Source organism: Myripristis murdjan, chromosome 4 (genome assembly GCF_902150065.1).
Source record: "Myripristis murdjan chromosome 4, fMyrMur1.1, whole genome shotgun sequence".
Lineage (NCBI taxonomy): Eukaryota > Metazoa > Chordata > Actinopteri > Holocentriformes > Holocentridae > Myripristis > Myripristis murdjan.
The window spans coordinates 21,864,236-21,881,492 of record NC_043983.1 but is presented as its reverse complement, the minus strand read 5'-3'; the positions used below and the strand labels follow the sequence as shown (position 1 = coordinate 21,881,492).

The following is a 17,257-nucleotide window of genomic DNA, read 5'->3' as shown; positions in this document are numbered from 1 at the left end:
GTCTCTCTGTTGCTGTCTTTCTCTGTCTGCTCCACACTCTTTTTCTTTATTTCTTTTTCTCCTCTCCCTCTTTTTTCCCTCCTGTCTCTCTTTCTCCCCAGTCAGCATTTCTCCAGCAGGCTGTTGGGTTTGCTTTTGCCACTTCTATTCTCAGAGTTACGGCTGTTGTTGCTCATAAAGCAGGAACGTTGGACTGTGATGTGGCCAGATGTCCCATGGCTGCGTTGCACAACACAGGGTGGCGCTTGGGTTGGCCGGGCTGGCCAGTGTTTACCCAGGCCCCCAGGGCCTGCTGTGACCCCACCGCTGCTGCACTGAGGGGGCGTTTGGCCGTCCTCTATGTCACCCACAGGAGAGGCCGAGGGGAGGGGTTGGCGCTGCAAGCTAAACAATGCTCAAGTCATATTTTTCACAGTTGGAGTGTTGGGAGATATGATAAGTTAAACAATGTGAGATACCCAAATATCGGTACACATACAGAATGTCAAAGTACTAAAAGTGATTCAACCTTTATCCACTTCACTAAGAGCATGACATCAGAGGCCCATGTTGCTCTACATTTGTTGTTCAAAACACCCAGTTTCAGCTGGACAACAGCAGCTGATGTTCTATGTTTCCAGCATCAGCAAAAGAAAAACAGTTTGTTCAAAATAAATAGAACAAGAGCATATTTATCGTGAACAGCTATAGTCATTATGGCTGAAAAAACAAAAAAAAGACTATTGCTGAGAGAAACTCAAACTTACTCCCCATACACACAAAAACACATCACAGTTCTGGTCACACAGTTTGATGCCAAGTAATTTCTATGAAATGCTGTAGCAACAGAGCAGCAATGACCGCATAGCAATCAGAATGTCACTAAAATAAAAATAACACAAAAAACAAGGATCTTGCAGATTACCACAGAAGCTTGAGCTGAGGGGAAAAGCAAAAAAAAAAAAAAAAGAAAGAAAGAAAGAAACTATGGACTAATCTATCTAATAACCCGCTTTTACAGATTAAACAAAGTCACACAATTAATACTTTAAAAAAACATTTTTGCCAGTTCTTATGGCTTAGATTAAGCAATGAATGAGGGCTTCTTTGTGTCACAGTGTACATGCTGGTAACTGTGTGTAAATTAATATATATTTAATTATATGGCTATTACAGTATATTTTCTAGTAAGTTCAAGTTTATTTAGAGCCCCAAATCACTGTTTATACATTGGAGGTCGACACCCCCGACTTAATCCTCATAGCGGGCAAGAAAAAACCCAGGGTGGAACAAGGGAAAATGGGAGTAATCTTTAAGGACCACAGGGAGAGGAGACCCCTTCATGGTCAGACAGGTATGCGATAGGCTCCAACCCACTCAGCAAATTACAAAGCAATACAGTTACATTACAGAAGAAAACACACAAATGTAAGTTGGGGAAAGGCCGGGTAGTACTTTAAAGGTAACTAGAAAAAGTTTAAAATTATTTCTATGCCTGACCAGTAGCCAATGTAGCATTGCTGAAATGGGAGTGACATGGTCCTGTCGCTTAGAGTTTGTTAAAAGTCTGCAAGCTGAATTTTGAATGAGCCAGAGACGGGATCTTTTGGCTGAGCCCTGAAAACACAGAGATACAATAGTCTACGTGGGATGAGATTAATGCATGGATGACTCCACAAGGCCCACTTGAAATAAGAATTTTTTAACTTGAGGAATGTTCCTCAGTTGGAAGAGGTATGATTGTATTACCTTGGTGATTTGCTTATCTAAGCAGAGGTCAGAGTCAAAGACCACACGCAGACTGTGAGCGGAGTGCTTGACGTTGGAGATTCTTTTAAATAGGCGCATATTTCTGTATTGTTTGCTTTACGTTTGTTCTTCCACTGAGGATCACTTTGGAAATACATTGGGAATACTTGACTGCGTTTAAGTGCTCTCCTCTTTAATTTATTGTCCCAATTAACTTGTTTTAGAATTCCTAATCAATTCAGTTCAGTTCAGTTCAGCACTCTGTAATACTGCACTGTGACTGTGTGTGTTATTGCACTTGTGGCTGAAAAGGTTATTCATTACCTGTGTGCTACCCCTCCCTCCATCCCGCCTTCCTTGTACCTTTGGGTAATTAGTCACTAATGGGGGAGGAAGTCCATGATGTCATTTTTGGTGGCCATGACATCACCACTCCCCCACCCCCACTCCCACACACAGGAAAGGCTGTGAAGTCATCCTCCCTGAGTGCCAGTGGCTGTGTGTGTCTGTGTTTGAGAGACAAATATGTTGGCTTTTCTGAGGGATTTTTTTTTTCTCCCTTCATGACAAACTTTCTCAGCATCGTTCCCATGGTCTCTGCCTGAGTGACCCTCCAGTCTGACCAATAAGTGTCGTGGTGTGGTGTGGCGTGGCATGGCGTGGTGTGGTGTGTTACACAGGACGGTGTGGTGGCTTCTGGGAAGGATTCACGGAAGGGGAGAAGGGGGAGGAGGCTACCGCCGGCTTCTCCCTGCCTTCCTGTCCCTCTGCTATAAGAGCCAACATGGAGCTCTGCCTCTGTCAGCTCCCAGGATGACTTAATCCCAGCAGGAATGTTCTCCCATATTCTCTTACCACTCTTGGAAACACCTAAGCATTCCACCAATAAACAGACGATTTCTGTTGTTCTGCAGCGAAAGGTCGGAATCGGACAGTCAAGAAGGAAAAATAACCCGGTGGAAATCCAGCGTGAAGCAAAGCAAACAGAAGCCTGCATCTGTCGGCTGGTTCACACTGCGGCTGGCTCTGTACTGGTTAGCTTAGCCGTTAGCCATAACAAACAGCTCTCATACTGATACTAAAGGGGGTGGATTAGTTTCAGCAGGGGCGCTAAATGGACTCCATATTGCCGTGACATATGAGACACTTGACTGCATCACCTAGTCACTTAGAAAGAGTGACCTGTCCAAATAACCAGCTCATATCTATTTATTTGTTCATTCAACAAACATACAGTACCCCACACTAAAAAAAATCACATTTAGGAGACTTTATCCACATTTAATTTATATATATTTGCAGTGTGTTGATCTAAGGCTTTACAGTAAGGCAGTGCAATAAAAGGCTGTGTGTGTGTTCGACTCACAATTCATATTACTAAACATCCAGCCCTCTAGTTGTAGGTTAATCCCGTGGTTTATTTGGGGAAGTCCCGTCCATCTCTTTGCCATGAGAGCTCTGTGGTTCACGCATGGCGGTATAGAATAATATACTGTTATGTTAGGAGAAAAGACCAGCTAGCACTGGGGAAGTTAGAATAGCACTGCCAAAGTCAATGCTGCCCCTTTAAACACACACATACAGCCACCCATCCTGTACATGCCTCAGTTTCATCTTGCTGCTTTTATTGAGGTTGCGCCTGAAAGGGCAGATTACATTTTAGATCTGGAAGAGGATATATTCTCCTCATAGTTTGGAAGTTAATTTCAAAGGGAATCTTCAAATGGGAATTGCTTGGATAGGTGGTATGAAGGGGATTTGCGGTATCTTGTATGACAGAGCGAAACACGGCGAGAGCGCGTTTAGTTTTTCTTTCTGTCATTCTGTCAGTTTTGGTGAGAGAGAGCTGAGTGATAGCAGCCTAAACATCAGGTGAACTGTGGCCAGGTGAGGAGCAGAGCCTTACCCCTTAGAGGAGAGTCGATGACAGAGTCCTCCTCCCCTCATCTCCCTCCATTGTCTCGCCTACGTCTTCTCCTTTCACCTTCCGTCACGTGACCTGAAAGTGCCTCCCTCCATCTCAACCTACCCCATTTCAGAGGTGGGGCTTCATGGCAGAGTTGTCACGTGCTCGTCGAAGTTTCACCTTCACTCATCGCTGTCACCGCCTTCACATCTGTGTTTGTTTTCCAAGATTGTCATGGCAACTAAGAATCCAGTTGACTGAGCAGTGCTCTTAGCAGTGCTAATTACACCTAGAGGTGAAGGCACCCCGTCACCTTCCTCAACCTCTGCCAGGCCTTGTCAGAGCCCAACACAGGGACAGACAGATCTTAAAGGGGCTGACAGGTTTTATGGTGCTGAATAGCACTTTGGATGGAGACTATTGATGGGATGAATCAAGTTGAATCATCGTATTTGAATGTTTTTTTTTTTTTTTGTGTGTTTGATCTCAGGGTCAAACACTATGTCTCAGTCACTTTCTCCTCTGTCATGTGGCAATGGGGCTATCAGTATTTAAGCTCAGGAAAAACATTCATCATCTACTCCCCTGTGTTCACCTTCTATTTCTCCACACCCTCCCCTTCTTTCCTCACACCACCGCAACCCTACGCCATCCATCCATTCTGTTGCATCACACCTGATTAAAAAGGAGTGACTCTCTCTGTCTCTGCCCCTCTCTATCTCTCTGTTACACCCCTCCCAACCCCATCCCACCCCTGCATGCATCACATTTCTTTCTGTCTGCACCATCCCTGTCAGTTGAGTCAGCCCTTAGTGAGGGCAACAGTCTGTCAGGTGTGAATAGACACTGTGTTGGCGGAGCTGAGCGTATGACCTCTCCTGGATGTAATGCAAATATTCTCTCCTCGTTGAAGCTCCAGAGATCAGTCAGAATGTGAATTGTGCAATGCCAGTGATGGCAGATACTGACAGGTCTTTGGCCTGGGTGGAATTTGGCCAACTCCCGACCTGGGGAAGATTCATCAGCACTGCTGCAGAATCACTCACTGTTCCTACAAGTCAGGTATTTCAGTCATAACTCTGCACAGATAAGTAGAGTGTTAGAAAGATGCAGCTGAGGTTGCTGGGATAGTAAAGAGCAGCAAATTTATTCCCTTTAATAGCTCAGTGTGCTGTCATTTTGAACCAAATGGGGCCACACGGTCAACCCAAATCCCGAGATGAGCTGGAGGGGAGGTGGAAAATGATGGGCACGTTTTTCACTTGGAATCTCCCACAAAGCCTTTCACCCCCTGGGCCCTTGGTCAAAGACAGAGTAGGATTATGGGATTTGCAGTTCTGGGTGAATTCCAAAACAGGTGTGTAACCCCTCTGTTGAGGAATGGTAAGGGTTTCCATGACAACCCTGTGGGAACACTTGGAACAAACTTGAAATAACCTTTGGTGTCATTCTTTCTTTTATGATTTATGAAGAGTTGGCCTCCACACTCATATTTTTTTTTAGAAAAGTATTCCTTTATGCCATAATTAGTCTGAGTTACCAAGTCATTCCACATTTTTATTCACTCTTTACACAAAACAAGTGATGGAAATGATGACCTTGCACCCGTTTTACATTGTGGGATAAGTTTTCTTCAGGACTAGAAATGGAAGTGCAGACTTACAGTACAAGAGACGCCTTCTAGGAAGCAAGCAGTTGTTCTGCCAGGGGAAAGAAGCTGCAAAATGTAAGCTAAGACTTCAATCTATTTAGGTCCAGGTAGAGCCGAACAATTATTCGAAATATTATCAAAACTGCAGTATGGCCAAGTGCAGACCCCACAGACCCCATAAATCACACCTTCTTCATTTTAATAGCTTTTCCATTGAACATGAAAATTATAATGCAAAAATGATCATTCAGACCAAATTTGTTGATCATATCACAATTACAAAATCTGTAAAATTATAATATGATTTTTTTTTTTTTTTTTTTTTTAAATCATTTAGCCCTGGTTCCAGTCAGTCTCTCCAGAACCAGTGTTTAATTTGACTGAGCCATCACCACACATTATGTTTTCAAAATGGTACAGCAGAGTCATTTGAGTTAGTTACTCTGCAGTTGAATCCTGGCCAGTTGTAAACACATTACACACACACACACACACACACACATACACACACTTTCTCTCTCTGTCTCTCTCCCTCCCTCTCTCTCACACACACGTACAAACACACAGTCAATAATATACTGAAGTGTCAGTCAGAGACATCTTGAGTTCTCTGACTGTGAGTGTGTAAGTCTGGGCCATCACGCAGTTGGAAGACAAAATTCATAAGTTACCTTCCTTTAGCAGTGTGATACTAACAGAAGCCTAGAATTAAGGAGAAACCTGGCCAGGCCAAGCCAAAACCCCTCAAACCCACCACACTCACACACACACACAGTCTGGATCCACATGTCTCTCTCCTTACCCAGTCCAGTGGACTGACTCTGAATAGGAGACATCTCCCCAGATTTCCTCTCACCGTTACCCTCCTCCCCCTCCTCCCCCTCCTCCCCATCTTTAGGCCCAGCTGTGCCAACGCAGCCCGTGTGTTACGTTTTTCCTGTCCCTTCTCTGGCCAAAAAAATGAAATGCAATGGGAAAAAGAAAAAAAAAAGAAAAAAGAAATGGTTGAGTGAGAATGAGTGAGAAGAGAGAGAGAGCAAGAGAGAAAGAGAGTGAGTGTCAGTTTCTGGCACAGGTTTTGCTGTCTGCTCGTTTTTCACGGCCCGTGGTTTTATTGGACTTTCCGCGGGGCCGTGGGCGAGGTTAAACGGCCACCACTGCCCCGTTTGGGCTCTAAACCTCCCGTTAGCCCCCCTCCCCTCCTCCACCCCTCCCCCTGGCTGTCCTGCGGTGCTGCTGCCAGTAAAGGAAACACATTAACACCCGGGCCAGTAACAGAGCAGGCTTTGTGCACAGCCAGGCAGGCCAGTCCATTAGGCCTACGCTCTGGTCCACACCACACCAATTAGAGCAGGCAGGGAGTAGAGCCACTCCAAACAGAGGTGTGAGCTTTACTAGGGAACTACAGGTGTGCCTAGGGGAAATAATGGACTTTATTACTGATTGGGGGTACTGTGCAACACTGTATCCCTGTGCCCCCTATAAGAGCCAGCACTGCTTGGCTCTGTATAGTTTTGACAACCTGTGTTTAACCTGCAAACCTGAGTTTGCCTTGGATGTTGGATCAAATCGGACCCCTGCCAGCCCATTTACTGTAGTTACCAATCTGGGGTCCTGTTACATTGCCTTGCCCCACCTGGGCCTGGGGAATGTTTGTATGTGTGTGCATAGGCGAGTGTGTGTGTGTGAGCTCATAACACATGCATCCGTCCATCTATGTGCCTGTGCAGTAGGACATGGTGAGACAGGTATGATGAATGACTCCAGTCCCTGTGATGTGATAAGAGCCTGTCGAGCTGATATGGCTGAGAGAAAAGCTGACAATCACAGATGCATCAGTGGCCAGGTTAGAGAAAGGCCCCAGGGCCATTTGAGATGATCATGCAAAGACAGGACACGTCTGCTATCGGAGGGGGTTTCCAACGGCAGTTTATCCACGCTTCGTACACATATGCTATTTCCTAATGAAAGTGTCAAAGATATTTATTCAGAATTGTGAATAATTGGTAGCTTTTGTGATTAACTTTAGTGATTTTTATTTTTATTGTGCGCTTAGTTATGGCATTACAGAGCAAATCTGAAGGCTGCAGGGAGCCTCATTTAAACTTTTTCATAAGTCAACCAAACATGGCAACAAAGCAGACCTGACATGAGGCCTTGCAATCCCCAACCAACACACAAAACGCTGTATTTTGTCAAATAAGCGTGTCTAACTGACTCTGGTCTGTTTTTGCTCAGCTTGCCCAGGGCTGTCGCTTTTATATGAAATAATTACTACAAATTTGGTGCATTCGCATGATTGGGTTCATGGGATTTTCCTGTGTCTGAACTAAGGCTCTGCTCCATGTCAGGACACAGCGATACAGTGTCGAGACAGACCCTTGCTATTATGGCCAGGATGGATGCAGAAAAAAGGCAACACTCAGCTTAGGCTTGATGAGTTTAAAGCGGCCTGTAGAAACTCTAGTTCTAAGAGGGTCACACAAGGTTGTGGGAGATTTATTTAGTGGAGCTGTGCGGGCTAATCATAGCATACTCTTTGATGGCCATAAGCTTTTCTTTGAAATGACAATTTTATTTATTTTATTTTTAAATATCCCTATCTGCCATTCTTGCCTCCAAACATTAGACAGCACAGCTTAGCCAGAGTTAAAACCCTCAAGCTCTAATAAGCTGTTTCAACTAAAATTGCAGCATTATTAGACATGACACCCTAATATTTAGCGTTGATATCCATCTTTATAATGCTGTGTTTTGGTTGGAGGGTTGGAACGTTTAGTTGCAGGCTCTCCACGTCTTCTTTCCCTCCACAGTGGGAACAGAGAACATGACACCGGCCCTCAGTGTCCCGCCAAACACCCAAACCTCCTCTCACCCTCCTCACAGCACAGAAATAGTCATTAGGAGCTCATTTGTTTTCCCCGCATATAATATCGCCACGTGTGTCGGCTCAGAATGAGAAGCACCGCTGTGCGATCTGGCAGGCCCGGCCCTCGATGTGGTGCTTCTGGACTGGACACTACACCAGTGGAGCCAGGGTGGTCCCCTTGATATTGCTGGAGCTGTTTAGTTGTCTGAGGTATTTTTCTCTGGAACTTCCCTGGTTTTTTGGTGTTGATAGACTGATGCTCTGACGTTTGGTTTAGCACCCGGCCCAGAGTTGACACCGAAACAGTGAATTAAAGGGGAAAATGAGAGGCAAAATGAGAGAGGGGGATTCTGAAAGGATCTAGCAGCTGTAATGTGAGGTGGTAACGAATTGCTTTGACTCGTGGTGGCTTTTGGGCTTTTTTGCATTGGCAAGGTAGGACTTGGAGCAATAGAGCGGTATTTGGTAGAGAGGTTTAATAGGGATCTCACGTCTCCACCTTCCACCAGGAGGCCTTAACCTCGCTGGACCCACTCCTTGTTTCTCTGTTTCTGCATCTGTGTGCATATATGTGTGTTTTGGGTGAAGTTGAAAGTCTGTAACATTTCTATTCTACATAAATTATAATTGTATTCCAGTGGATACAGACCAAGCATTTAAATGTATGTGTTTCAGGATCAAACTTTGTGACTCGTAAGATCAGCCGTTCTGTGGCGAAGATTCACCTTAAGCAACTGGAGAGCTTCAGTCTGGGTAACCTGGACTCCAAGAGGGACTGGGGCCACGCCAAGGACTACGTGGAGGTACAGCACACACACACACACACACACATACACAAGCCCAGAGACATGCACATGCACAGACATTGAGTGAAATACACACATACTTTGTGTGCGCACTGCTTCAGAGTTGAACAGGGTTCAGATGTGCACATAGCATTGTGGGGGCATGTTTTCCCAGATCATTTGAGGCCGCAATATGTGATCTGCATGAAGCCTCCTATGATTCTCTGCCAAAAGAGAAACAGAGATAGAGAAAGAGAGCGGGACGGAGAGGAGAGCGAGAGGGCTGCATGCTGTGAGGCCACAGACTGCACTCTGGTTTCCCACAACTCACCCATGTCCCAGATCCCTCCAGACTCCCCACCCCCATTCCCCGAACGCCCGCAGAAGAAAGAGAGATATTAAGGGAATGCCGGGTCCTGGGGATGATGACAGAAATACGGTGTTTGTGTTAACGTAATGGTGCCAGCAGCAAGCAGAGAAAGGACTGGGGAGATGAAACGAACAGTGGGTCGCCATGTCCAGGAGCAGACAGAGCCCGGTGTTTGTGTGTGTGTGTGTATATGCCCACACATGTATGTGCACATGTGTCTAAGTAAGCGCACATTCCTGTGTGTGTGTCAAAAGAGTGTGATAGGTTAAGGTTAGTGTGTCTGGCTGTGGAGATGAAAGGCTCGGCGGGTTGCCATGTCTGACAGCAGACTCCTCACGGTGGTCCCTGTTATTACTAGAACTAGAAGGTGATGGTGGTGGTGTGTATGAATAAGTGGGGGTGCTCTTTGAGATGGGAGTGGGGGTGAGTTCAACTGGAAATCTCAGTGGGGGTCACTGCGTCACAGTTGGCAGGTAGCGCAGCAGTTCACGCTGTTAAGGTGGGGCACGGAGGCTTCATTGGCGTCAGCCAGTGAGTCAGTCATCGGCTGATACAAACTGACCGTCGATCAGTCATATCCAATTTTGACCGCAGAGGGTAAAAAATGCTTTCTTTGTCTCCTGTCTCAACTGTTTGTGCTCTAGCAGGGAGTCTGACTTTCCATCCAGGGTTAGGGTTGGATATAGGGCACACAATAGGTCACTGTTGTTAAAAAAAAAAAATAATAAGGATTCATAAAAGTATTCATAATAATGCGTTAATGTATAAAATAAAGCATGGTTCTCACTCTTACATAAGTGGAATGGTTATTAATACTGGTCTAGGTTGAATATAGTAGGATATGTTCAGGTCATGTTTGCTTGTCATCAATGTGTGTGACTCCATTTGTGTGGGCCCAGGCTTGCCCAGCAGGTCTAGTCACTGCATCTGTGTGTGTGTGTGTCTGTGTGTGTGTCTGTGTGTGTCTGTGTGTCTGTGTGTCTGTGAGTGCGTGCCTGTCCAGGGTGCGCTGCCTTGAGACGCTCCAGGTTTCCTGTGGGAACAGTCGGCATTCCAGGCTTGGTGAATCAGGCACCTCCTCGTTGTGTGCGTCTCTAGTTTCGGAAAGGCAGATTTCGGGAAGTCAAACAGAAGCTGAGGTGCTGAGGGGAACTTAGGTGGAGCTTGGGGGGAAGATGACGGCAGGAGGGGAAACAGACATGTGTTTGTGGGACGTTTGTACACTGTGGGCAAATGTACCACCTCTCCCGCTGAACGTTTACCCCACCCTACAGACCATCAAAGACATCACCACAACTCTCTCTTTCTCTGTCCTTCTCTTTTTGTTTAGTTGTCTGTCTCTCTCTCCCTCTTTGTCTTCCTCTCTGTGAAATTTTAATTCAGCCAGCATCAGCAGTGTGTTGCCATGGCAAAACCAAACAACTGGCAATTTGTAAACAGAACCATGTGTGTCCGCTTTAGGCAGACAACGTTTTTTTTCCCCTCTCTCTCTTTCTCTCTCTCTCTCTCTTTCTCTCTCTCGCTCTCTCTCTCTCCTTCTCTTTCTCTTTCTCTCCCCCTGTCCCCCTTCCCACCCAGGACAAGGAAATTGCTTGTAATTGGCTGTGGATAGATTGCGGGTGGCAGGAGGGGCGTGCTGTGTGTCTGCTTTAACGACGTCTGAAGGCGTGTGGCTGGCTGGGCGTCGTCTCAGCCGGGTATCGGGTGTCTGGCCCAGGCCAGACCGGAGCTGCCCAGCCATTTTCAATGGAGCCCTTTATTATAGCATTATGGAATGGATGCTGGAGGCTGAATGCTTTACTTTAAAATTGGGGATAAAATAATTTGGAGATCATCAGTTGTAATCATCCTCCGTGACTGATCTCATTTTGTTAAAAGGGTTAAGAGTTGCTTTTTTCCAGTTTTGTTACGGTATTTGAGGCATTTGGCTGGCCTTTTCATAAGTGTGGTTTTCTGGGATTTGGTGATACAGAACAAATTTCTGAATCTGAGCACATCAAGGAGAATGGGAAACCACCAGCATTCGCTCAGCAACAGACAGCCAGGCGTATCTGAACAGATAAAGATGTTTGAGTCGGCCATCTTTATGCAGGACTGTCCTGCTCCCCTCCTCACTCTGTCACCCTACCAGGAGGGGCAGTGCCCCCACCCTGCCTTGGCCCATGGTGGGTACAGCTGTTTGAAGGGCCCCTCTGCCCCCTGCTCTCCTCCACCCTCCATCCCTCCCGGCTGCAGAGAGCCATTTCCTGTGCGTAGAGGAGTCAGGGCTGGCTGGGAGGGGGAAGGAGCAGAAGTAGGCCTGGTGGTTTGGCCCTCTCTCTCCCCTTGGGCTCCGTCCTGCCTCGCTGACTACTTCGAATGTTTCTCTGTCTGCCTGCCTGTCTTTTTGCCCGATCTCTGTTTCCTCTCTCCCTCTCTGTTTTTCTGTGTATTTTTGTGTTTGCGTGTCCCTCCCTCCTCTTGGCATTTACCATTGTTTGGTGTTTTGTACTTCTGGAAAGCCGTGTGACCAGAGCAGTAGTCCACCAGACTGTTGCTTGGTCTTGTCCGGCCCTTATTTGGTGTGCAGTTACCACCCAGTTACTAGATATTTCCCTCCCACATCTAATAACTGGCTCTTATTTTTCCCCTGACTGGAGCTGGCGTTGCTGTTCTTGCTGCCGTAGTGGATTGGAGTGGGAAACTGTTGCCAGATGAGATGTGGCTGACCCGCTGTATAACAGCTCACCTCACACACAGGCCCGACAACCCCCTCCCTGCTCTTGTCCTGCTCTCATATTTATTTTCAAAATATAATTACCTGTGAAATTCAGCTCTTTGGTAGGTGTTTCCTTGTGGCCCTCAGGTGTCTGTGAGAGAGTGGGTGTGTACGTGTGTGTGTGAGAGAGAGAGTGTGTGTGGTTGCCCCTGTGTGGCACTAGCTGTCTAATTCCTGGCATTGTGTGGAGGCAGTGAGGTGACAGGACAGCCCTGATGGTGTCGTTTTTCACCTCCTTTATTTTTCTTATCCTTTTTTTTTTCCTGCTGCAGCTGCCTCTCTGCGCAGTAATAGTTACAGATGAGGCTAATTAGCCAATCACAGTGCAGATCAGGCCCAATCACAGATGATTGATGAGAGCAGTGAGATATTCATCAAATGTTCTTGGCCTGGGAGGTGACAGTGGGGAGGTGGGGGGTGTTTTGGAGATGGAGTACAGTAAGTCATATATTCACATTGACATTTTGGACATGCCGCCAGTGCTGTCACCCAGAGTGACTTACAGTGAGGAGGGATTTCCATGTCTTGTTCGCATACACTTTGATAGGATATGAGGCTGCAGATAGACACACTGGATGTTTGGCTGTGACAATCAAACAAAGGATGTGTCAGTTAAGGACGGTCTCTGCAAGCGCTAGACACCAAAGAAAACCAAAAGTTGCAGCTGTTGATTGACATACTGACTGCTGTATATCAGACCTGTGACATTTTAATTACAGGGTGATCCTTCTAACCACTAGTGAAGTATGCCATGTCCTAGAGGGCGCTGCGCCACTGCTACATATACAGTGGAAGAGGACTGAATATTGTATTTCAAACTCTGTGTGTGTGTGTGTGTGTGTGTGTGTGTGTGTGTGTGTGTGTTTGTGTAGAGTGTGTGTGTATGTGCCTGGCACTTTATAGCAGTGATTCAGGGAGCTCAGTAAATACCTTTGCCTGGACTGTACGGTTTTAATAAACACAGCTGGAGTGGTAAAGAGCTAATATGGGAGCTAATAGGGCAGAGGAGAGGGAGCGTTGGGTTTCATCCCCAGAACCTCCTGACCAAACTAACCCCCCTCCACCCCAACTCCCATATCCCCTGCTGCCCCTAACACACCCTGACATCATCATGCCAAAAGTGCATGATGTCATTTCATCTCTTATATTGTGTGTGTGTGTGTGTGTGTGTGTGTGTGTGTGTGTGTGTGTGTGTGTGTGTGTGTGTGTGTGTGTGTGCGCGCGCGCGCAAGAGGGGGGGGCTGAGCGAGGGGGCTTAGGCATTGTGTAGATTGGATAGTTGCTACTGTCATATTGACTTGGCATCTCACACAAGCAGGATGAATAAATGATAGCAGCTGGGCGCTTGCATACATGTAAGGGTATGTGTGTGTGCGTGCGTGTGTGTGTGTATTTTGGGGCGTTAATTGCAGGTGAAATTCAACCCATGCCCTTAGCAGAAGCTCAATATACTGGGGTCTGCCCCCTATGGCTAAAAGCAATAAAACCTTACTGAAACTCCTGCAACATCTTCTCTCTCTCTCTCTCTCTCTCACACACACACACACACACACACACTACAGACAGATACAGCTTATTTCAGCAGTGTGTACATTTTATAGAGCGTGGCTGAACGTAACAAAACATTTTTATATCTTACCTGATCCGTATTCTATGAAGAGTTTAATTAGGTCATGGAGCCAAGGGCTTCTAATTTGTATTGTTTGGAGTCGGGCCCTCTCCAGAGATTTTCTTTACAGTTACATTTGACTATAAGGAATGTCTGGGATAATTGGCAAACTAGGGTAATTGATTTGAGTTTGAAGATGCAAGATAAAAATGAGGCAGAGAGGGAGGTGTCTTTATTCCTTATTACAGTTGGCACAGTGCAGTCAGGCAGGGAACGTTCTCCTGGCATTCACCAAACCCAGACTCGTCCATCAGACCGCCAGATAGGGAAGCGTGATCCGTCACTCCACAGAACACGTTTCCACCGCTCCAGAGACCAATGGCAGCATGCTTTACACCGCTCCATCCAACACTTGGCATTATGCTGGGTGATGTAAGACTTGCATGCAGCTGCACGGCTATGGAAACCCATGCCATGAAGCTCCCGGTACACAGTTTTTGTGCTGATGTTAATGCCAGAGGAGGTTTGGAGCTCTGCGGTTATAGAATCAGCAGAGCATTGGTGACTTTTACACATTATGCAATTCACTATGCAATATGCAATTGAAGAGGTGTCGTTTGAGGTTGAGAGGTGTGTCCCAGTGCTTTTATCCATATAGTCTGTGTCATATGCAAAAGAGAGTTGTACTTGAATTAACACATAGGGAGGCTGTGTGGCAGATACAATATGATGATTACAAAAATTTTTCTGGGTGAGAGAGTGCGGATTCAAATTGAACTTGGCCTATCATTGAAATTGAACCAGGGAATCCCCCAATCCATTCACCTGGAATAGCATAAATCATAAAACATGGCATGGATGTTTACTCTGGAATGGTTTCAAAGGGACAGAAACTCACAGTGTGTCAGAGAGCTTGTCAAATATTAAAGATCCAGGAGTCTAGATATTGCACAGATGACTAAAAGATAAAAACGGATGGTAGGGTGTAGAAATAGAGTAAACTCCTCTCAGTTTGCTGTTTAAGTAAAAAAGGAACAGATAGGTATGACAGACAGATAAGATTAGGGTTAGTTCCCTTGTTGAGCTATGTCACTCCAGCCATTGTGGCGGTACAAGAGCCATTTTTGGATGTGTGTGTTTTTTTCTGTGTTCGGCTTGAGCTCCATGTAGTTTCACAGACAGAAACCTGACCCAGGATGTGTCCTCATTTCTGGAGTGAGATTCAGGGTCATACTCATAAACAATAATCATGTTTAAATCAGTCTGTCTCTGTCTCTCTCTCAGTCTCGCTCTCTCTTACACATTTTATCTAGCTGTCTTTTTCCTTTTTTTGTGTCTTCTCAATCTCTTTCCCTCTCTTTCCTATCCTGTTCTTTGTCTCTCCCTTCCTCCCTCCCACTCCTGTCAGAAGTTGGCAGTGCAGTTCAGACTGATTGGCTGAGGGAGTGGGAGTTGAGCTGTAATTGGCTGGGAATCTGATAACGTGTGATTGGGTGTCAGAGGTTATTAGTTTCTCGGTGCTGACTGGGTGACAGAAGGGGTCAGCAGACGGAGCTGGTAGAGTGAACGATTGTGCGGTTGATGGAAGCTGGAAGTCTTTCTGTGTTAGAGAACAGTTATTCTCCACCTGGGGGTTTAGACGCCACATGGAGTCGTGGAGAGATGAATTTATTGGGCCGAGCAATAATTTAAACAGTGTGCAAGAATATAAATGTGTGTGTCATTCATTACATACACTCACATTGGGGGATCTACATTTAGGGGTCATAACCCTGAAAGCTGAGAATTACTAAGAATGATTAAGTTTGACACCAAATGATGATTATTTTTTCTTATTGCAGTGTACTCTACTTGATGAAATATTCTGCATCTAGAGGCTGCAAATATATATCTATATATCTATATAAACATATAGATATATAGATATATTTCCCCCTTTTTTTAAAGAACTGCTTTTTATTGCCCACTGCAAAACTCTCAGTGTATTTTGTTGTTTGTTGAACAGCTGTTATAAGTTGTACAGTAATTTTTAGATTTTTTTTCTTTATATCAGAGACAGCAGGATTTGAGTGCAGCATTAAATAGAAGAGCAACAGTTTTATTTAACGTTCAAAACAAAACAGAAAATTTTGCAGTTCTGCATTAGTATATTGTCATGTGTTTAGCCTGTCGGTGGCATTTTAACCATAAAAAAATGACATGTACAGTATAGACATGGGAAAGGATACTTTTTGCTTTCCTGTAGGAGTGGATTAGGCGTGACCAGCACTTGTATTTTTCCCTGAAAGATCCATCCAGAGCTCATCCAGGTAGCTGGAGGTGTGTCAAGCTCTTCATATGGTGACTCCTTGGTTAGGGTTAGCACTTCTTTAAATGAAAGAATGCCATAGCATGAGTGCAAGTGAAGCAAGGTGCCTTGTCCGTTTGGGCAAAACACTCAATAATGCTTCAACAGTGAGTACAAAAAGTATTTACTTTTTGTAAGTACTTTTTGCTATCCAGTTTCAGGACAATCTCCCATTAACTGCCTTTTGTCTCCAAATTATTTCCCAGTAAACACCCGATCATTAATAACAGAGTGTTGTAGGAATATTTTTGTTACCATCTACTTTCCGAGTAATGTCATACATATTTGCCAGGAATTTATTTAGTACTGACTGTCCACCTTCCAGGTATTTCCCCGGTAAGCACTGTTTATTATAATCCTCTTTCTGAGTAAATACCAGATTGCAAAATAAAGCATTAGTACTGTAAAATAAAGTTAAAACTCTATACAAGCTAAAAGTGAAAAGGCATAAAAAGACTTTTTTTTTTTTTATATAATTTCCTCAAAGTCTTTTTTCATGTTGGAAGGAAGTTTTTGGACCTGTGAAGACCTGTAGTTGGCAGTGTGAGACTTCCCCAGTGTTGCTTTTGCAGCTAGATGCATCTGTTTGTGTAGCCTGTATCAGGAATCTGGCTTGTCTTTGTGATAGTAAAAACAACAGCAATGATCATAGCACCACTGAACTTTAATGGAGCTCCAGAATATTCAATATGTATTTTTTTTTTTTTTCAACTTTGTAGCATGGAGATTTGTGTGTGTGTGTGTGTGTGTGTGTGTGTGTGTGCCTGTGTGTGCGCACACACGTCTGCTCTGGCAGCTGGCTGTCTCTCTCAGACTGACAGGCCTAAGCTCTCCCCTGCTGGGTTGAGGATGAAAGCAGATGCTATCCTTCTTTTTCTCAGCGCTCTGTTTTTCTCTCCCTTCTCCTCGCTGCCTTGTGTAACCGGAATCCTCAGTTTTCATATCGACCTAGCAGGATATTTTGCGCCCCTCGAGTCCCATACAAAGTAGAGACACACACACAAAGACAGGTAGACAAATGGACATATAGAAAGACAGACAAATAGCCATATGGGAAAACTGACAAGCATAGGAAACCCCAAACTCAAGTTAGCCTCATCCAATTCAACTCTCCTGTGGCAAATTCTGTTAATAGTGCTACATGTAGCATTATGTATTTCTCAAAATTAAAACCACATTTCCCATAAAGACTGTTGTTTCCTGTGGTGAAGAGGATGATGCTACTTGTCCACTC

At 45.1% G+C, this 17,257-nt stretch overlaps 1 protein-coding gene across 1 annotated transcript in view; it reads left to right on the top strand.

The window, feature by feature from the left end:
- gmds (GDP-mannose 4,6-dehydratase) overlaps positions 1-17,257 on the top strand; it is a 138,487-nt gene that overhangs the window by 49,825 nt on the left and 71,405 nt on the right. Inside the window, exon 7 of the mRNA XM_030050330.1 lies at positions 8,830-8,957. Within this exon, the coding sequence (XP_029906190.1) occupies positions 8,830-8,957 (128 nt within the window). The remainder of the gene's footprint in view (positions 1-8,829; positions 8,958-17,257) is intronic.